Source organism: Macaca mulatta, chromosome 2 (genome assembly GCF_049350105.2).
Source record: "Macaca mulatta isolate MMU2019108-1 chromosome 2, T2T-MMU8v2.0, whole genome shotgun sequence".
NCBI lineage: Eukaryota > Metazoa > Chordata > Mammalia > Primates > Cercopithecidae > Macaca > Macaca mulatta.
Window position 1 is genome coordinate 158,838,987 of NC_133407.1, and position 21,895 is coordinate 158,860,881.

General features: G+C 43.9%; 1 protein-coding gene across 1 annotated transcript in view; it reads left to right on the plus strand.

The window, feature by feature from the left end:
- Positions 1-21,617, plus strand: part of MUC13 (mucin 13, cell surface associated) — a 30,012-nt gene extending 8,395 nt beyond the window's left edge. Inside the window, exons 3-12 of the mRNA XM_077993778.1 lie at positions 3,036-3,158; positions 4,523-4,629; positions 6,535-6,590; positions 10,300-10,463; positions 13,126-13,245; positions 13,563-13,692; positions 14,647-14,684; positions 16,301-16,385; positions 18,758-18,959; positions 20,338-21,617. Of these exons, the coding sequence (XP_077849904.1) occupies positions 3,036-3,158; positions 4,523-4,629; positions 6,535-6,590; positions 10,300-10,463; positions 13,126-13,245; positions 13,563-13,692; positions 14,647-14,684; positions 16,301-16,385; positions 18,758-18,959 (1,025 nt within the window). The 3' untranslated portion in view covers positions 20,338-21,617. The remainder of the gene's footprint in view (positions 1-3,035; positions 3,159-4,522; positions 4,630-6,534; positions 6,591-10,299; positions 10,464-13,125; positions 13,246-13,562; positions 13,693-14,646; positions 14,685-16,300; positions 16,386-18,757; positions 18,960-20,337) is intronic.
- Positions 21,618-21,895: the final 278 nt, after the last annotated feature.

The window sequence follows — 21,895 nt, forward strand, 5'->3', positions numbered from 1 at the left end:
GCCATTTCTGCTTTGCCAGGTGTTCCCTCAGAGTCAGGCCATCTTCCTGTGTTCTGGCCCTACCATGAATAAACTGTGGGGTCTGGGGCAAGTCATTTCTCTCTTGGCTTCAACTTACTGATCTGCAATAAGGCGAGACTAAACTAAAAAGCCCCCAAATCTCTTCTGGCTGTAACATCCTGTGACTTAATCAATTCCTGGCCATGAAACAAGCTAACAAGTCTGTCCTTCGTTGCCGAAGAGAAAGCACCCGGGAGTTACTTGTCTGGTATCTCCAGAAAGAGATACATCCAGTCTCTTCCCTAAGATGTCCCAAGTCATCTTTGCAAGGTGGCTGAGGCTTTTCTTAAAGAAGCCATTAATTTTATTTAGAAGACTGGTTCATACCTTGTCAGAGGGGTGACTCTTATTTTGTTTATAAGATACTGAACTATGCCTCCTTTTATCCTATATAGTCTATTTTTTTCTCTTTAAAAAATTGTTGGCCGGGCGCGGTGGCTCACACCTGTAATCCCAGCACTTTAGGAGGCTGAGGCGGGTGGATTACGAGGTCAGATCGAGACCATCCTGGCTAACACAGCGAAACCCTGTCTCTACTAAAGAATACAAAAAATTAACCGGGCGTAGTGGCGAGCGCCTATAGTTCCAGCTACTTGGAAGGCTGAGGCAGGAGAATGGCGTGAACCCAGGAGGTGGAGGTTGCAGTGAGCTGAGACTGCACCACTGCACTCCAGCCTGGGCGACAGAGCAAGACTCCGTCTCAAAAAAAAAAAAAAAAATTGTTAATGGAAGCCGGGCATGATGGCTCACGCCTGTAATTTCAGCACTTTGGGAGGCTGAGGTGGGTGAGTTACTTGAGCTCAGGAGTTCAAGACCAGCCTGGGAAACGTGGCAAAACCCCATCTCTACAAAAGAAAAATACAAAAATTAGTCAGGTGTGGTAGCACACACCTGTAGTCTCAGCTACTCAGGAGGCTGAAGTGGGAGGACCACTCAAGCCCTGGAGGCAGAGGTTGCAGCCAGCCAAGATTGTGTCAGGCTGGGCACAGAGCAAGACCCTGTCTCAAAAAAATAATGTTAATGGACTTTATTTTTAGAGCTGTTTTAGACTCATAGCAAGATTTAGAGAAAGGTACAGAGGTTTCCTATATACTCCCTGGCCCGACACATACATTATCAACATCCCCTACCAGAGTGGTGTGTTTATTACAATTGATAAACCTCCAGTGACACATCATTATCACCTACAGACCATAGTTTACATTAGAGATCACTCTTGGTGTTATGCATTTTATGAATTTGGACAAATAAATGTATGGCATGCATCCACTATTATGGGATCACAACCCTAAGAATCCTTTGCGCTTTTCATCCTCCCCTCTTACTCCTGGCAACCACAGATCTTTTTACTGTCTCCATAGTTTTGCCTTTTCCAGAACTTCATACAGTTGGAATCATACGGTATGTAGCCTTTCGAGATTGACTTCTTTTACATAGTAGTATGCATTTCCTCCATGTCTTTTCATGGCTTGATAGCTCATTTTTGAGTGCTGAATGATATTCCATTGTCTAGATGTACCAGTTTGTTTATCCATTCACCTACTGAACGGTATCTCGGTTGCTTCCAAGTTGTGGCCCTCATGAACAAAGCTGATATTAACGTGGATGTGCAGGTTTTTATGTGGACATAAATTTTCCACACCTTTGGTTAAATACCAAGGAGGGCGACTCTCAGATCTTCTCGTAAGAGTATGTTCAGTTTTGTAAGAAGCCACCAAACTTTCCTCTCAAAGTGGCTGTGGCATTTTGCATTACCACCAAACAATGAATGAGAGTTCCTGTTGCCCCATATTCTCACCAGCATTATTTTACTTTTTATTTTTTAAAAGAAGTAAATTAGGCCTATGATTATGGAAAAAGCAGCTCAAACAGGGCCAAATCGTGTGCAATAAAAATTAAATCTCGCTCTCCTCCTGAACCCCTCGGACCCAGACCCCGAGTTTCCTTCCCCAGAGGCAACTTCTGTGGCCAATTCCTTGTATCCCCCTCCTGAAATTACCTATGCAAATATAAGCATACATATTTGCTTGTGTATAATCCTCCCCTTCTTTTATTCACAAAAGAGAGCATGTTATACACATCGTACCTTACATACAGCTTTTAAAGAAATCAGTGGTTTCTACATATAGGTTTGTAAGACTCTCAAGACAGCTTTGAAGGTTATCAAACACATAAGCTATTCTGCCATCGCAGCTCAGAATCATTCCACTTGACAGAAATGAAGAAAACTGGCAGCCCAGATCACTGTTGGACCACTGAGCTAACTCTCCTCCTCAGACCTCATCAGTTCCCAGAGAGAGAAAGATACTGCACTCTGCTTGGCCTGGGAGTCTCGGCCTGCAGTGTAGAACTCATTGCAGTGTTATTTTCACCATTTATTCAAGTGATCCACTGAGAAAGCCAGAGGCTGGAGTGTCTTCTCATGGCCTCTTAGAATTTTCACTGAGTTAATCCGCATTCTCTCCTTTCCTGTCCCATTCCTGTTTTTATGGCTATGTCTCCTAGGTATGCTTACCAGAATATGACATCTAGTTTCTTTTCTGAGCTTCTTGGCTGTTTGATTCTCCATACCTTTCTAAAAATAAGACGTTTTATCTAGAATGTTTTGGGGAGCCCCAGCTTGTGTTAGAGGACCGTGCTTCAAGGTTCTGGGGGGACTTTGAGATCTGAAGATTCCTGACTCCTTGGCGTTAGAAGACTGCAATCTCTCTTTCTCTGGGCAAGCCCTTGTCCACTAATCTCTGATCTTTACTATTGACGAGTATTATATTTGGTTCTAGAATTTCAGAAACAACTCTCTAGAGACCTAAGCAAGCAAATATTTGTTTTTAACTCTTCCAAAAGTGTGCTGTGGAGTAACACAACCAAGGAATGGAAAGGGCCCAGGAGGGAGGCAAGAAGATGGAAAAATACATTTCCTCTTGTTATTTATTGTCATTTCTCTGGATTTCTAATCTCTTTCTACTCCATCTAAGGTCCCAGCAATCCTTGCCAAGATGATCCTTGTGAAGATAATTCATTATGTGTTGAGCTGCATAATACACGTTTTTGCCTGTGTTTAGAAGGGTATTACTACAACTCTTCTACGTGTAAGAAAGGTGAGTTACAAGGGATGAGCCGTGTCTGAGCTCTGTATCTCATACCAAAAGTGGAATCGAAAACTCAAAATGATGGCAAAAGGAGATTCCAAAATATCAGAGATAAAGAAAATGTGGAGGCAACAAAGGCCAGCAAAGTAGAGAAAAGTGCTGTTACTTAGGGACACTGAGGTAGAACAAGGTGATCTATCTAAGACCACATAGTCCAGCAACCCTGGGAACCTGATCTTCAGTTCTGTGTCACAAGATTTGTTTGCTCCACAACATCAGATCCCCCTCTTAGAGATATAAGAGCCCTTCAGCTCTAAAAATGGATTTCAGGAGTACATTTATACACCTGTGGCATAATGATGTTTTGATTAGATCAAACACCAGGGTGCAATGAAGGTCTGAGGACTGACTGTCTGAGTTCTAGTTCTGGTTTTTTTCTGTTTTATGAATGAGAAATATCTTCATTTTCCAGAGCAGCCAATTCTATAAGAAATTAATGCATTGCATTGCCCACTGGGTTAGGGATATATCAAAAGCCCCCCAAATGCTCATATTTTTAGCACTAATAATCTCACTTCTGGGAATTTACTCTAAGTAAGTGATCCCAAATACAGAAGAACAGTTTGTGTGTGAAGATGTTCATTGCAACCTTTTTCTTTTCCTTTTAAATAATTAAAAGCACTAAGTCCAATAACAAAAAATGGTTACATCAAGGAAGGGAAGATATACTTCATAGAATATTATGCAACCTTTAAAAATGATGGTTATGAGACCAGGCATAGGAGCTCATACCTGTAATCCTAGCACTTTGGGAGGCCAAGGCAGGAGGATCACTTGAGGCCAGGAACTTGAGACTAGCCTAGCCAACATACTGAGACCCCTATTTCTACAAATGTTAAAAAATTGCCTGGCTGTGGTGGCATATACCTGTAGTCTCAGCTAGTCAGGAGGCTGAGGCAGGAGGATCCCTTGAGCCCAGGAGTTCAAGCCTGCAGTAAGCCAGTTGTGCCACTGCACTCCAGCCTGGGTGACAGAGCAAGACCCTGTCTCTCTCTTTCTCTAAAAAAAAAAAAAAAAAAAAAGACTAGGCAACGATTTGGAAAATACCTATTATATAATAAGAAAAAAAGAAATATGGCATAAACTTGGAATTACAACAATGATGTAAACTGTGAACGGAAAGAAATATACCAAAATGAAAATGGTTGTGCCAGGTTGGGTGGGATTATGCATAACTTTAAAAATATTTCCAGATTTCCTGTAGTGTCATTATACAATGTTGGGAATTCGAAAAAATAATCTATGTTTTAAAACAAAATGGAAATGACCCTCTTTTCATTAACTAGTACAGAAAGAGTCTGCTTAACTTTCAGGAAAGGTATTCCCTGGGATGATTTCAGTGAACGTATTAGAAACATTTGATCCAGAAGAGAAACATTCTGTGGCCTATCAAGATTTGCATAGTAAAATTACTGACTTCGTAAGTATTTTCCAGCTTTCCGTTCTGTAAAACATTCTTTTGTTCTAACACTGAGTTGCAGAGAGTAGAGCTGGTCTTCAGGTGGTTCACGCTGGTACCATGGTACCAGTTGTTCAAACAGTGAAATGTACCTTTACTGGTTGGTAAACAGCAGCTGTCCTGAGTGCCTCCACCGGTGCCACCACTTCTTCATTGCCCAGGCCTCTCCCCTGGGACCCTTGGACCACCCCATCGTCTTGCACCTGGAGGCATGGCACCTGGCCTGGCATGGCAGAGGGCCTGCAGAAGCTGGCTCCAGCCATACCATACCCATTGTTTTATAAGCTATTAATACAGTTTTAAATGGACAGATAAATATTATGAAGTTTTAAAATAAATTATTTCCACAGAATGAAAGAGAAAAAATTTAAAGATGTTGTTTTTCTTTTTTATATTCAAATTTGCATGCATTTTCATACTAGTCTGGCTTTAAAAAAATGTCTAGAAGAATAATTATATCTGAATATCTGTTACTTATTTTTCCCATTTTCAAAAATGTTGGCATGAACAATACTTTCCCATCGTTTAGGTTATTGTGACCGAGTGCACACGTGTGAGTGAGCATGAAAGGAAAGGGTCTTTCCATTTTGCAGCCACAGATGTTAGCCCTGGAAGGACTCTCAGAGAGCATCCAGCCAATATAGCTCAAAGTTCAGTTTTAAAGGAAAAAATATTAGCCTTAAATATGTCTTAGAAGTTGAGGTGGAGGCTGGGCACGGCGGCTCATGCGAGTAATCCTAGCACTTTGGGAGGCTGAGGCGGGCAGATTACTTGAGGTCAGGTGTTTGAAACCAGCCTAGCGAACATGGTGAAACCCCATCTCTACTAAAAATACAAAAAAATGAGCCGGGCGTGGTGGCGGGCGCCTGTAATCCCAGCTACTCAGGAGGCTGAGGCAGGAGAATCACTTGAACCCAGGAGGTGGGGGTTGCAGTGGCCCAAGATCATGCCACTGCACTCCAGCCTGGGTGACAGAGTAAGACTCTGCCAGGAGAAAAAAAAAAAGAAGTAGAGATGGAGAGACATTTTTTTTAAAGCTGAAGTCTTATTCCATGACAGTGTCTCTCAATTTGAAATTATATCACTATTAGAACTGGTAACATGTAAAAAACGTATCATGGAAATGATTTTACAGATGGTGCAAAGAGAGCTAGTGCTTCCAACTGCACAGCCAGCCAGTACCTGACAATGCTAGGATAGAATCTGTGGCTGCTGTGTCACAGAGTTTGCTCTGCCCCTTTGCCATGTCACCTCTGCCCTGTGGGCCAGCTGGCAGTGACTTGCCCTCTCATCTCGGATCTGCTTTCAAATTTGCCAGCATGGATGGTTTCAGTACATTGAAGACAGCAACATCAATGTGGTCCTACTTCCAGGGAACCCCTGAAGTACTTCATGTGGCTTTACTGAGCAATGGTCACTTAGCACTACTTTCCTCAAACTTGACTTTGAGTGTGAGTGTCACAAAAGCCCCCTCCAGTTACAGGCCTTATGCCCCGGTCTTCAGAGATCAGATTAGAGACTTGATCTCAGTCAGGGTTTGATGTTCCTGGGGAAACCAGTGAGGTGATGAGGCATTCTTAGTTCCTGGGAGATTTGTAATCCAGAAGGGATGCACCAGAGCTCCCTTGCAACCATTAGAATCGAGTTAGAAAAATAGAGACGGCTTACTTTCTTCAAGGTCCTCTTTGCAGCCTTTGTAGGGGCAGTCCCAGCTCAGGCCCTAAGAAGTCCCCCAGGATCCATTTTCTACCCAGTTGGATCCTGTTAAAAGCTAGATAGAGTATTATTTTTTTCTGCCCATTTGATTTGTAGAAAATGTGAAAAAAATTGTTTTTTACTTGTTATTAAATCTGTTCTCCTCCACAGCTTAACGGTGTATTTGGCACATCTGTTTATGGACAGACTGTAATTCTTAATGTAAGGTAAGTTTGTTATGGACTGCCGAGTACTTTGGAGGCAGATGTGTGTCTGTCTAACTTCCGAGCTTCTCTTGAGGTCTGCATGTAACATTAAGACCCTCTGTGGCAAGCCACAAGTTAAGAGGAGAGGGTCAGTCTCAGTCTGAGCACTGCAAAGGGGACTGTGTGCCTTGGCCCTGCCTCTGATGTCACCCCAACTCTGGGCAGGGTGTGGCCTGCAGAAGGCAAGATTCTGTCTGTGCTTGGCTGTGCAACAACTTGTGCACACGGCCCAGGACATCATCTGGATCTCTTTGTCTTGATCCCATGGCTGCAAACCATACCTAGTCAATCCCTGGAATGTGCATTCCAGCGGGCCAGGGGGAGACTGAATGGCCCGTAATCATCTCTTCCCTCATATGGCAAGTGTGAGGCGGACAAGAACACCCAAATCACACACCTGGCTACCGAAGGGTCAGTGGTGAGCTCTTTCTGCAGTGAGAACAAGCACTTATTGAGCACTTCAATAGGTAATGGCAAGTGCTGGGTGCTATTTAGGGAAATAAAGAGGAAGAAGATTCTCAAGAAATTAGCAATTGCATCTCAGCCTCCTCTGAAGCACATTAATACACAAGTACTCAGGCTGAGGAAAGAATGCTCTAAGACAAACGAAGTTAGGTAGGAAAAGCAGTCCTCATGTAGCAATGCACTATTTACATCTTAAGTCTTACTATTGTGTTTATCCTTATAAGCCATATAAAATCCTTTGTGGAAGCCAGGCATGGTGGCTCACACCTATAATCCTAGCACTTTGAGAGGCTGAAATTGGAGGATCACTTGAGGCCAGGAGTTCAAGACCAGCCTAAGCAACATAGTGACACTACATCTCTACAAAAAGATTTTTTTTTTTTCACTCCCGTCATGCAGGCTGGAGTACAGTTGCATGATCTCAGCTCACTGCAACCTCTACCTCCTGGGTTCAAGCGATTCTCCTTCCTCAGCCTCCAGAGTAGCTGGGATTACAGGTGTACGCCCCACACCCGGCCTAATTTTTGTATTTTTAGTAGAGACGGGATTTCATCATGTTGATCAGGCTGGTCTTGAACTCCTGACCTCATGATCCACCCGCCTCAGCCTCCCAAAGTGCTGGGATTACAGGCATTAGCCACTACTCCCGGCCTGAAAAAAAAAAATCTTTTAAAAATCTTTTGTGGAATGAGAGAGAGAGGGAGAGAGAGTTTGTGTATAAAATTTCAGAGAGGTCTTTTGAAAGTGATGGATTTCTAGCTTGGTCTTGAATGAGGGGCAAGTCTGGTTGGCAGTGAAGAGGCACAGTTTGCATGGTGGGAGGCTGGCAGCAAGCAGACGGGCTGGGCCCAAACGCAGAGACTCTGTAGCTGGAGGTGTACGGCAGACAGCTGCTGGAGGGCTGTGAATTGTTTCTAGGGATTAGGTTTGGTTTAGTGGACAACAGTCAGTTCATGGGTAGGGGATGACTGGATACAAACAGGAACGGTGAAATTGGAATGGAGTTAGCCAAACCTGTACTTGAATCCTGGCCTTGGCACTTCATCCTTGAGTGACCAGGCAGGTGTTCTAACCTCTCAGAACCTTTGTCACTGCATCTGTGTAATTGGGATAATCTGATCAACTTCCCTGGAGCCTTGTGAGGAGTAACTGAGATAACATTTGGAAGATTCCCTGTATGCAGTGCCTGGCACATGGTTGATCTCGACACCATTCTGTTTCCTTTCTAGAATATGGGACCCTGCAGTGTGATGGAGAGCTGGTCCCACAAGGTCATTTGGGGCATCCCCAAAACTGTGGCACTCCTTTGATTCTTAAGGAGTTACTAAAAGGGAGCCAAGCTTGTTTGGAGGCAAACCTTCACCCGTGAGCTCAGAGGCATGGAGGGAACTACATCCCCCACCTCGGGGCCCATTGCAGGGCAAATGCACCTGGGGCTCACCTAGAAAGGCATTTCTTAGGCTCCAGCCCAAAATTATCTCTCCCCTCTGACTCCCGAAGCTCTTTCCTACTACAGCAATGTTAGAATTGGAAGGATCCTCAGAATTTCTCTCTTTAAAACCTCTCTTTAAAACTCGGGCCCAGAGAAGCTGACTGGTCTTGGGCCACAAGGGTCTGGACCTCATGTCTTAACTCCAAGCCTAGTGCCCTCGTCATTTATACTCAAGTGTGCAGTGGCTCCAGTGTTCACTTTAACTGTTTCACAGGTGTAACGTCTTGCCTCCTGAATTACAGTATAAACCTGTAGGTTCTTTTAACGAATAAATTTTGGATGGCATTTGCTTTCCTAGCCCCAGTGCAAAGCTATACCATGTATTTCAACCAATATAGAATAATTTTTATCAAGTTCACCTTTCTCACTGCCCTATTACATTCCACTCCCACTCCCCGCCCCCGCCCCACCACCAAATCCCATCGTGAACGAATTATGGTAGAAAACATTAAATTACAATGCTGAAGCCCATTTCATTTTTTGGACTCCATTTTGAGATGATTGTGCCTAAAAATGGAATTTGGTTCATGTTTTGGATTTTTCTTGATTGTTCTGAGGACCCAAGGTGGCTGCAAACATTGCCTAAATAGGTTGGCTATATTTTCAGGCTTCTGCATTTATTTGAAAGTCAAAATGAAATTTTAGCTGGGCATGGTGGCGCGTGCCTGTGGTCCCAGTTACTTGAGAGACCGAGGCGGCAGGATCAGCTGAGCCCAGGAGGTCGAGGCTGCGGTAAGACGTGATCTCACCACCGCACTCCAGCCTGGTGACAGAGCAAGACCCTGTCTCAAAAGAAAAAATAAAATAAAAAATAAAAAAGAAATAAAAGTCAAAAAGGAGTTTAGAAAAAAATTTACACAACAAAAATATATCCTGAGGCTTAATAGCACAGAGCGACAAATCAGATAGTGAAGAAGTTTTTAAAAGTCCCTTTTCCCCCTCTCAGTGATTGTATTGCTTGATTCATTTTGGACAATGAAATAATTGCACAGCTGTGCTTAGGGCTCCGAACTGCAGTGCTGATTAGAGAGAGAGACAGTGGCAATGTCTTGCTTGTGGCAGGCACTTCATATTGCGGATAGGATTTGGTAGTATGTGCTCATGTTTCCCGCAGCCCTGGCCCTCTTTTTCACTTCTCCTCTGGGTCGTGTGTGTCCAGGCCAATCATGTTCCCACTTTGAAGCTGCCTGCTGACTTTCTGGTCTTTTCTGGGAGTGAGCCAGGCTCTCTATGGCTGGTTGCCGCTTTCTCCGTGTACAGGGAGGGACACGCGCCCCTCTGTCTCTCTCAAAGAACCAGTCTGAGATTTAACAGTTCAGCAAGACCTACTCTCGCTGTCCTACAGAAAGTGACAATTTCCCATTTCAGGTGTTACTTGTTCTAATTCTGGTTAGCTCTAGGCTCCTAGATCCTTCAAATGATGATTCACAATTCTTCCAAAAATGATTATCCACAATTTTCCTAAGTTTTCTCCAACAGAATATTGTTTTCACTATAGGTTTCCTCTGAATACACATCAAACAGAGACCTCCAAGTCTGTACATTGCCATCTTTTTGCAGCCCCTGGCCTCCATATGTGGATCCCAATCGTAGGGACAGGACAGCGGGTCAGGACTAGGGCCGGGAGATTCGGGAGTCTGGGAGATTAGAAAACTTATTTGTTGATTCTTGAGTTCAATTCATTAAGTGACAGCAGATTCATCTCATTTTTAGCACACCTCTGTCCTCAAGATCTGAAATGCGTGCTGCTGACAAGTTTGTTAATGTAACAATAGTAACAATTTTGACAGAAACCACAAGTGACAATGAGATGACTGTGTCTGATAAAATTAAAATAGCAGTTGGAAAGAACTCAAGCGGCATTCTAAGCTATGATTGTAAGTATCGTATAATTTTATTCAAAGTTTACCTGAAGACTTACCTACCTTTTTTGTAAACCTTTTCATTATATGTGAAAAGGAGGCAAGAACTGCGTCATTGAACTGACAACTGTCTCTAAATTTCTTTTTAACCAATTCTTCTTCCCTTTTCTTGCTCACTTGCCCTCTGCTTCTTTCCAGCTATCTTCCAAGTCATCAAACTGACCAGTGTGTTCCTCTCTAGGGAGGTATAAATGACCAGACAAACCACTGCTGGACAGGGAAAGGAAAAGGAGAAACAACGGGGCTTTCTGTCGAGTTACAGCTTTCCAAATGATTACAGAAAGTTTTACCTATGGCTGGGCGTGGTGGCTCACGCCTGTAATCCCAACACTTTGGGAGGCCAAGATTGGCAGATTCCTTGAGCCCAGGAGTTTGAGACCAACCTGGGCAACATGGTAAAATCTCTACAAAAAAAATACAAAAAATCAGCCAGGTGTGGTGGTGCAGGTCTGTGGTCTCAGCTACTTAGGAGGCTGAGGTGGGAGGATTGCGTGAGCCCAGGAGGGTGAGGCTGCAGTGAGCTGAGATCATGACATCACACTCCAGCCTGGGCAATAGAGCAAGACCAAGCGTTACCTGTACTATTTTCCCCTTTAGACTGACATACAAACCCACCATGTAGCTGTAGCAATTTGCATTCGCTGTGTTACAACGGTAGTGGCCGAAAACAACCACCATTTATTTATTGCAACCCTGGAATTCTTTGGGTCTGAATTTGGGCTGGGATCAAGTGGATAGTCTGCTGATCTGGGCCAGGCTTAATTGATCTCTGCTGGGCTCACTTAAGCATCTGCCATTAAGCTGCTGGGTCAGATAATTGGTTTGTCTCTGCTCCACATGGTCTCTTCTTCTGAGCAGACCCATCCAAAGGATTTCAAGAGAAGCAAGGGGGTAAAATGCACAAGTATTTCTCAAGGCTCTGCTTACACGTCAGAGGTACAACTGTCCAGTTGGCTAAAGCAATTCTCATGACCAAGCACAGTGTGGAAGGGCCCTGCCAAAGGGGTACAGAAAGGTGTGAGTAAATTGATGTCATGACTGCAGTCAACCCACCACAGCAGTCATCAGAAGTTCCTCACCCCAGAGGTGACCCATTGGGGCCAGTCCCGGGAAGAGGAGTTTGCAGCTGGTTCTCAGTCCTGGCTGGCTGCCAAATCCAGAATCCTCTGTTGGGCCACAACTTATTTGACTTTTCTATAGCATTTGACACTAGTATCGTTCCCTTCTAGATGGTCCCTTCTTCCTGGGCCTGCATCCACCATTCTCCTAATCACCTTTGTGCCTCCCTCATCCTTCTTTTTGCTTCTTCTAAGACTCCTTTTTTCATCTCTTAAATGTTTGCTTGTTTGTTTGTTCGTTTGTTTGTTCATTTGACAGGGTCTCACACTGTTGCCCAGAGTGCAGTGGGATGATCTTGGCTCACCGCAACCTCCAACTCGCGGGTTCAAGCGATTCTCCTGCCTCAGCCTCTCAAATAGCTGGGATTATAGGCATGCGCCACCACGCCCAGCTAATTTTTGTATTTTTAGTAGAGACGGTTTTCGCCGTTTTGGCCGGGCTGGCCTCGAACTCCTGACCTCAGGTGATCTGCCCGCCTTGGCCTCCCAAGGTGCTGGGATTACAGGTGTGAGCCACCACACCTGGCCGGAAAATACTTTTTCCTGTTCTCTGGCTTCAGTGGCAAAGATAAATTGTTTTCTTTGCCCAAAATTGTAGAATCTCTTGCTCTAGGCTTTTAATCCGAGGCATTTTCATGTGGCAGTTGATGAAGGAGGCTCAGTTACAGTGTGGGATATTTAGTAGAGAGGAGCCATATGACTCTAACTACTCCTATTCTCTCCCCCTAATCCATTCTCAGACTCAGTTTTGTTTTTTTTTTTTTTTTTCTTCCCAAGACAGAGTCTTGCTCTGTCACCCGGAGATGGAGTGCAATGGTATGATCTCGGCTCACTGCAACCTCTGCCTTCTAGGTTCAAGCAATTCTCCTGCCTCAACCTCCTGAGTAGCTGGGATTACAGGTGCCTGCCACCACACGCAGCTAATTTTTGTATTTTTAGCAGAGACAGGGTTTCACCATATTGGCCAGGCTGGTCTCAAACTCCTGACCTCATGATCCACCAGCCTCAGCCTCCCAAAGTGCTGGGATTACAGATGTGAGCCACCACGCCCAGCCCAGACTCATCTTTTAACCCTAATGCCTTCCAACCCATTTTTATTTATTTATTTATTTTTATATTTCGAGACAAGGTCTCACTCTCGCTCAAGTTGGAGTGCAGTGGCATGATCATGGCTCACTGTAACCTTGAACTTCTGGACTCAAGTGATCCTCCCACTCGAGCCTCCTGAGTAACTGGGACTACAGGAGCTTGCCACCATGCCCAGCTAACTTTTAAATTTTTTCACTGTGTTGCCCAGGCTGATCTTGAACTCCTAGGCTCAAACGATCCTCCTGCCTTGGCCTTCTAAAGTGCTGGAATTGCAGTTGTGAGCCACTGCACCTGGCCCCAAAACTTATTAAAATGCAAAGTATAACAGCAATGGGGTGGAGTAATTTTCACAAATTACCTTATCCATATTGTCATGCCGAATATATTTTAAAATTATTTGTGCTTCTCAGTGACCTTTAGGTGTGATTATTATGGCTGTAACAAGACTGCGGATGAATGCATCAATGGTTTGGCATGCGATTGCAAACCTGGCCTGCAAAGGACTAACCCACAGAGCCCTTTCTGTGTTGGTAAGTGTTTCACCTGCTTTTAAATGTTCTTCACAACTCCACTTTCTCTCCTTTTGCAACAAAATTCACTGCTTAAGTTTCCACGTGCATTTCAGAGTCCAAGTGATGTGACTTCTGACTTTAGACATATGGACCATGGCTGGGACCTTTGCTAACCCATGTCCAGCTTCACAGGGGACACATCATGTATGGAGTCAATAAGCATCTCATTTTACCTAGAAGAAGCAATGTGAAAAACACTGTCATGTTGTCACATGTGACTTTGGGGTTAAAGAGATTGTTTCTGAAAATTACCCAGAAATCATTCTGTTTTGAAGCTTCCAGTCTCAAGTGTCCTGATGCCTGCAATGCAGAGCACAAGGAATGCTTAATAAAGAAGAACGGCGGGGCCCCTGAGTGTGCGTGCATGCCCGGCTACGAGGAAGATGGTAATGGGAACTGCCAAAAGTAAGAAAAATTACTTTGTTTTTGTCTTGCCATAGCTGGAGCTAGGCAAAGAAGAGAGACCTTACAACACGTATATAGGCGCTGAGTCAGGAAGTTGGTAAGCTGGCATAGGTTGGCAGAGACAGAGCATCTTCATCATCATCATCAATAGTTTTTTTTTTTTTGAGATGGAGTCTCACTCTGTCCCCCAGGCCAGAGTGCAATGGCGCAATCTCGGCTCACTGCAACCTCCGCCCCTGAGGTTCAAGCGATTCTCCTGCCTAAGCCTCTCGAGTAGCTGGGATTACAGGTGCCTGCCACTGCATCGGCTAATTTTTGTATTTTTAGTGGAGATGGGGTTTCACCATCTTTGCCAGGCTGGTCTTGAACTCCTGACCTCATGATTCACCCTCCTCGGCCTCCCAAAGTGCTGGGATTGCAGGCATGAGCCATTGCGCCCAGCATCATGGATAGTTTTTGAGCATCGTCTATGCTCCAGGAAACACACTAGGTAATACCTATCGCACAGCAACACTGTCAGGAAATGTCTTAATTTCCCATTTTCAGGTGAGGAAACTGAATGTAAATAACATCCTCCAGCTCACAGGGCAGCAAATAAGTGGCAGAGCCATGAGGTGTCACAGCCTGAGAGGGTCCCACTACCCTCCATGCCTCTTGGGTCCAGTTTTGCCTGAATTGCAGAATCTTCCTGAAGCCTGGAGGATGGAGTGTTCAGTCAGTAACAAATGAGCCTGCATGGGATTGCATACCCCCCTCACCTTTCCAGAACCCCATGGAAGGTGGTCTCCTGGAAGAATGAGAGTGTAAGGAAGACAAAAGAAAGAGCAAAAAAAAGCAAGGGAGGACAGAATAAAAGGAAGATGGAAAGGAAGAGGTGGAGATTGGGGTTGGAACTCTGACACGCTCCCCATAGGGGCTCTTTAACACTGTTTCCTATCGCTCACTGTATTTCAGGTGTGCATTTGGCTACAGCGGACTCGACTGTGAGGACAGTGAGTATGAAAGTCTTGCTATTATAAACAAGTTATTAAACATCTGAGAAATCAGTAGTGACCCCATTCAACATCCTGCCCAGTCCTTCAAAGTCTCTGTCCTCTTTCATAAAGAGAGAGACCGTCTGCCTCCAGTTTGCCTTCTGGGTCCTGCCATGCCATGCCCACCCTTAGGTTATGAACAGCAGCCCCTCTGCCGTAGAAAATAACAGAAGTCAGCCCCAGGAGTGGGCTGGTACCTCTGGACTTGCTTGAGACCAGAGAAGGGTGTCTTAGCATTATACTGATTTCCTACATTAGCTTACCTATGTGTTATCTGCTGCTACTAGAGATAAAAGACCAGTACATTCCAAAAATTCTGGTGATTGTAGAAGAGCAGACCTAGAAACCAGACATTTAAATACTCAAATCCTTTTGTCTCAGAGCTGTTTACTGGTTTGGGATATTTTGCTGCAAATTCAAATTCTGTTCCTTCCCATGCCCCACCCCCACCAGATTAAGACAATACTAGCTTTAAATTTTCAATCATTTTATATTCTAAAATGTACATAATGAACTAAAGATCAGTCTTCCAAGATGAAGGAAATATTACTGTCAGCCTTCCTGCCAGCCATGAAGATAGTGATGAGTGACATTCTCCATTTTTACTGTATTTTATTGCAAGGAATAATTTGCTAAGTCTTTTTTCAGGGCTTTCAATTTCCACACCTATAAAATGAGAAGTTTGGACCAGACAAACTTTGAGGTCTTTCCCAGATTTGCTAGTCTATGGCCCCATGAATCCACATTAAAAGTGGCATTTGTGGAAGTCATATAACAGAAAGAGACAAAGAGGTCTAGAGCAGTGTTGTGCATTGTGCAATAGAAATATTATGCGAGCTACACATTTCATTTGAAATTTTAGAAATTTCAAGTAAATTATCAGAAGTAAAAGGAAACAGATGAGGTTGATTTTAAGAATATATTTTATTTAACCCATATAGCCAAAATATCATTTCAACATGGAATCAATAAAAAAAAGATAAACCAATTATCTCACATTTTTTTCACATGAGGTGTTTGCAATCTGGTGTGTCTGTTACATTGTGTCTCATAGCCGCAGTCAGGTGTCAATAGTGCCAACCAGGGCAGAGTTAGGAGAGGAGAATGGGTGATAATGAATGTCTAGACTCTTCCCTCATTGATGTTATTATCAAGCCATTAGCTGGCTCCTCTAGCAGTGACATTTAACTCCAACCTGGTTTCCTTAGCTTATCAGTAAGGTGAGGTATGGAGGGCAGGCAAAGGCAGCAGAGGTAAGGAGGGAGGTGTGGCCCTCAGTTAATACTCCACTCCCCACAAAGTCCAGGAAGACCCTGCCACCATCGGCCTCCTTTATATTTACAGTCTTTTGTCTGGCAAGGCTGCCCTTTCCAATTGAGTTCTGAAGGCACAGTTTAGGAGGTGTGAGGGGCGGATGCTAAAGGAAATAGGCCAACTATCCAACCGGGCCTGGAGGGTTGGAGACCAGAGCCTGATCGTCTTCACAGCTAGGAGTCCCTGGGAATCACGAACCTGTGCAGTAGACAGTTGGGCCGGCTTGCTGGAGACTGTTCTTCTTTTCTTCTCCCTTTCAGAATTTCAGCTGATCCTCACTATTGTGGGCACCATCGCTGGCGTTGTCATTCTCAGCATGATAATTGCATTGATCATCACAGCAAGGTATGCGATGAAAGTGTCCTTTTTAATTCTTTTTTTTTTAATAGAGAGATGGGGGCCTCACTCTGTTGCCCATGTTGTTCTCAAACCCCTGGATTCAAACCATCCTCCCACCTCGGCCTCCCAGAGTGCTGGGATTACTGGCATGAGCCTGTCATGAGCCACCACACCTGCCAGAAGTGGCCTTTTCCTGTGGCACAGCACCACCAGCATGACACTCTCTAGTTTCCAAACACATTCATCCTCTCCTGGGCAAGAGAAGGGAGAAAAGGAGAGGCCTTTCTAATACCACTAACGTTTTTTCCTTACCTTAGTTTTCTTCTTCTTATATAAGCAATAGCATGATCATGGAACAAAATCAAGAAAATAGAGAAGTGGGTAAAGGGGCGGAATTTAAAAATCACACAAAACCCACCACGCTGAGGCAACTAACATTTTGAGATGTAACCTTCCAGATTTATTTCTATCTTTTAAAATAATATTATACACATAATTTTGTATCTTTTGTGTTTTTAAAATTTTGGATTGAGGTTTTTTTTTGGTTTAACACCGTAAGATGACATAGCAACCATTTCCTTATGTCATTAAAAACTCTTTGTTAATGTAATAGTATTTAACTCCACTGAAGTTGTGAAATACAGTTTTCATCACGTCACTTCCCTGTCCAGGACTCTGCTACAGATGGTCTAAAATCAACCTCAACTGAACCCCTGGGTTTTTAAAAACTTTTTTTAAGAAAGGTTATTTCGTTAGCCAGACATGGTGGTGGCACCCCTGTAATCCTGCTACTCAGGAGGCTGAGGCAGGAGAATCCCTTGAACTGGGAGGCGGAGGCTGCAGTGAGCCAAGATTGCCCCACTGCACTCCAGCCTGGGTGACAGAGCAAGACCCTGTCACACACGCACACACACAAACACACATGTGTTATCTCTGCAAGGCTATTTCTCAGCTTGGTGCCTTAAGGTCTCTTCTCTTACAGAAAGGGCAGTAGAGTTCATTCATTCAACAGATATTCAGATAGACTAAAGGTCCTCCCATTAACAGGGAGGCAAATGCTGTGATCTCTTTCCCATTCTACATGTGCCAACTGGGGATCCACTTTGATTTTTTTTTTTTTTTTTTTTTGAGACAGAGTCTAGTTCTGTGGCCCAGGCTGGAGTGCAGTGGCGCGATCTCGGCTCACTGCAAGCTCCATCTCCCAAGTTCATGCCATTCTCCTGGCTCAGCCTCCCGAGTAGCTGGGACTACAGGTGCCCACCACCGCGCCCGGCTAATTTTTTGTATTTTTAGTAGAGACGGGGTTTCACTGTGATCTCGATCTCCTGACCTCGTGATCCGCCCGCCTCGGCCTCCCAAAGTGCTGGGACACTTTGATTTTTTAAAGCTACTGTTTTCTAACATTTAGTTCATGTCTTATATTATGGCAAAATAAGTAGTTTTCCACTACAATGTGAGAGGATAAACAGATTTTAGGTTCCTGAAATATTTTGTTCTTGTTTTTTTTTTCTTAAGACAGAGTCTTGGTCTGTCACCCAGGCTGGAGTACAGTGGCATGATCTTGGCTCATTGCAACCTCCACCTCCCAGGTTCAAGCGATTCTCCTGCCTCAGCCTCCCGAGCAACTGGGACTAGAGGCACGTGCCACTGTGCCTGGTTAATTTTTGTATTTTTAATGGAGATGAGGTTTCACTGTGTTAGCCAGGCTGATCTCGAACTCCTGGCCTCAAGTGATCTGCCCACTGCGGCCTCCCAAAGTGCTGGGATTACAGAGGTGAGCTACCAAGCCCAGCCTCTTTTCACGTCTTTGAACTTATTTTACTCATTTTACCCACCGAGGTGATTCTTAGATGTTGACTTTGCTTGAATGAAATGCTGTATCACAAATTATCTTTTCTCTTTGACCTCTATTATCATTTCCAGAAATAATTCAAAAGCACACTTAAGAATAATAATATTATGAGCAAAATATGAATGAGGCCAGTGGAATTAGATGGTTATGTTGGATCAGCATTGAAGTCCAGGTTTTGTAGATACTCAGAGCTCATGAGCTTAAACTTAGGGAACCTACACTGAAGAAAATAATGAAGTGTTTTATTTCATTCTTAGTGGGGCATCAAGTCTGCAACTTATTCTTTCATAAAAAAACCGTTGGTGTTCTTTGGTTATGCAACTTATTCTTAATTGGTTCAGAAATGTTAATAATTGGGGAATCTGGGTGATAAGTGTGTGAGAACACTGTAATATATGTATTTTGTAACTTACAAATAAATGTGAAATTATTTCAGAATTTGAAAATATTTTTAAAAAGAATGTTAACATTTACTTCAAGAAACTTTCTGTCATTGTCAAATCCTAATTCCTCTTACTGATTACAGATCAAATAACAAAAAGAAGGATATTGAAGAAGAGAACTTGATTGACAAAGACTTTCAAAATCTAAAACTGCAGTCGACAGGCTTCACCAATGTTGGAGCAGAAGGGAGCATCTTTCCTAAGGTCAGGATAGCGGCCTCCAGAGACAGCCAGATGCAAAATCCCTATGTAAGCCAGAGCAACGTGCCCCGCCCTGACTATTAGGTGAGTCAGTGGGCTTTCGCTCCTGCTTTTGGGAGTGAATGCACCAGGGCAGAGCAGAGACCTGGTTGTTGGATCTTCAATCCTTGGCTGCCCTGCAGGCTTTCTTTTTCTTTTTCTTAACTGAAAGAGAGAGAGATCAAAAAGGGAGTTCTCTGCTGTTGTAACTCTGAGCATCTATGTGATTTCAGACACATCACTTAATTTCCCTGGCCTTTGCTTTTCTCATCTGTAAAAAGGGCAGCTTAATTTAGATACCTCAAAGGTCCTTTAGATTACCAACTTCCATGAATATGACTCCAGAGATCATGATGATACTTCTCAGGCTGTTTAAAGACCTAGGTCCTCCGGCAGGACCAGGGAAGGACATTGGATGTAAACATAGTTCTGTGGGATCCTTTTCACCAGGCTGTGTAAAGGCAATGCTCTCTTTCCCTGCTGCTTGATCTCAAGGCAACTCAATCTATTTTTTTAGTTCTATTTGTTGTTGTTGTTGTTATTGTTTCGAGACAGGGTCTCACTCTGTCACCCAGACTTGAGACCAGTGGTATGATCTTGGCTCACTGCAGCCTCAACATCCTGGGCTCAAGTGATCCTCCTACCTCAGCCTCCCAAGTAGCTGGGACTACAGGCACATGCCACCATGCCCGGCTAATTTTGGTATTTTTTGTAGAGACGGGGGTTTCTGCCATGTTGCCCAGGCTGGTCTCAAATATTTGAGCTCAAGTGATCCTCCCACCTCATCCTCCCAAAGTGCTGGGATTACAGGCATGAGCCACTGAACTGGGCATCAGTCCATTTCTAAAGGGATAAAATGGAGCTTAGCTTGTTGGCTCATCCCCATACTCCTAGCACTTTGGGAGCCGGAGGCAGGAGAATCACCTGAGCCCAAGAGTTTGAGACCAGCCTGGGCAAATAATGAGACCCCATCTCTACAAAAAATAATAATAATAAAAATATAGCTTTTTTTTTTAAAGGAGATAAGGCTAGTTAGGCTGGCAATACTGTATTTCTCTAGGGAGAACTTTCAAGGACAATAGCTTGTACCCACTGGGTTTGTACTGGATAATCATAGCTGGCACTGCTTAGTGTGATTGAATGAAATGTTGAAAGGAGGAAGCCTGTACGAGACTTTTGGAGGAAGAGTGACAGGAGACTGAGATGGAAAGAAGGAAGATGGTGAAGGAAGAGGAGAAAGGGAGCTGGGGAAGAGATGGGGAATGGAAGAGACACGAGAGAAACGATAGAGAGAATGTGGGAGAAAGCTGAAGAAGACAAATAATGAAAGTAATGTTAATAATTTACAGATCTAAATGATCTCATATGTTTCTGTTGGAGTATTTTCTAAGAGTATTATCTCTCCCTCTCTCTTTCTGTCTAGAATCATAAGAATGTGGAACCCGCCATGGCCCCCAAACAATGTACAAGCTATTATTCAGAACATTTAGAAAGACTGATGGAGAAGTGAGCACTAGTAAAGATCTGGCCTCCGGGGTTTTTCTTCCATCTGACATTTGCCTGCCTCTCTGAATGGAAGTGGTGGATGTTTGCAATGAATCCAGCTCGCTTGCAAAATGAGAGTCTATGACACTAAATGTAGTAGATGCTATTAGATGCTTGTCAGAGAGGTGGTTTTCTTCGATCAGTACAAAGTACTGAGACAATGGTTAGGGTTGTTTTTTAAATTTTCTTTCCTGGTAGGGCAACAAGAATCATTTCCAATGTAGAGGAAAGCTCCCCAGCATTGCTTGCTGAACATTGCTCTTGAGTTGAAATAAATGACCTAATTCCCCTGGGAAACATATGCATCAACTGTGGAGGTCCGAGGAGATGAGAAGAGATACTCACCATCTTTCAAGGGTCACAAGCTCACTCTCTGACCCATCAGAATAGGGATACTGCTTCTATTGGAGGGATTTTGGCAACCTTTGAACAGCTCAGAGCTTGCAACCTAGCCTCACCCAAGAAGCCTGGAAGGAGACATATCTCTCAGCTTTTTCAGGAGGCGACTGGGAATCCAGGAACTTTCTGATGCTAATTAGAAGGCCTAGACTAAAAATGCCCACTATGGGGTACACTCTACAGTTTTTGAAATGCTAAGAGGCAGAAGGGGCAGAGCGTAAAAAAACATGACAAGGTAGAAGGAAGAGAGGCAAAGGAAACTGGGCGGGGAGGATGAATTAGAGAGGAGGCACCTGAGATCCACCTTCTTCCTTAGGTCCCCTCCTCCATCAGCAAAGGCGCACTTCTCTAATCATGCCCTTCCAAAGACTGGCTGGGAGAAGATGTAAAAACAAAAAACCCAGGAGTAAGAGCCTTAGGTCAGTTTGAAATTGGAGACATGCTGTCCGGCGAAGGGTGCGAGAGGGAGCTTAAGCTCAGGGGTCCAGCCACCCAGCCTCGGGGTATAGGTTCCTGAGGTGTGCCTTTGGAGCCTCAGCCTTCCCTGGTGACAGAGGCTTAGCTGTGGCCACCAACACATACAGCCACACACACACACACACGAATGGGGGCAACCATATCCAGCACAAGCTTTTACAAATGTTATTAGTGTCCTTTTTATTTCTAATGTCTTGTCCTCTTAAAAGTTATTTTATTTGTTATTATTATTTGTTCTTGACTGTTAATTGTGAATGGTAAAGCAATAAAGTGCCTTTGTCAGATGGTGTCCTTTCTTGTGTTTGGGGCTTTTTTTTTTTTTTTTTTTTTTTTTTTTGGGACACGGTCTCGCTCTGTCACCCAAGCTGTAGTGCAGTAGTATGAACATGACTCACTGTAGCCTCAAACTCCTGGGTTCAAACAATCCTCATACATCAGCCTCCTGAGTAGGTGGGGCTACAGGAGTATGCTATCATGCCCAGCTAATTTTTTTTTTTTTTTGGTAGAGACAGGGTCTCACTATGTTGCCCAGGCTAAGTTTGGGGGTTTTGATGATGCAC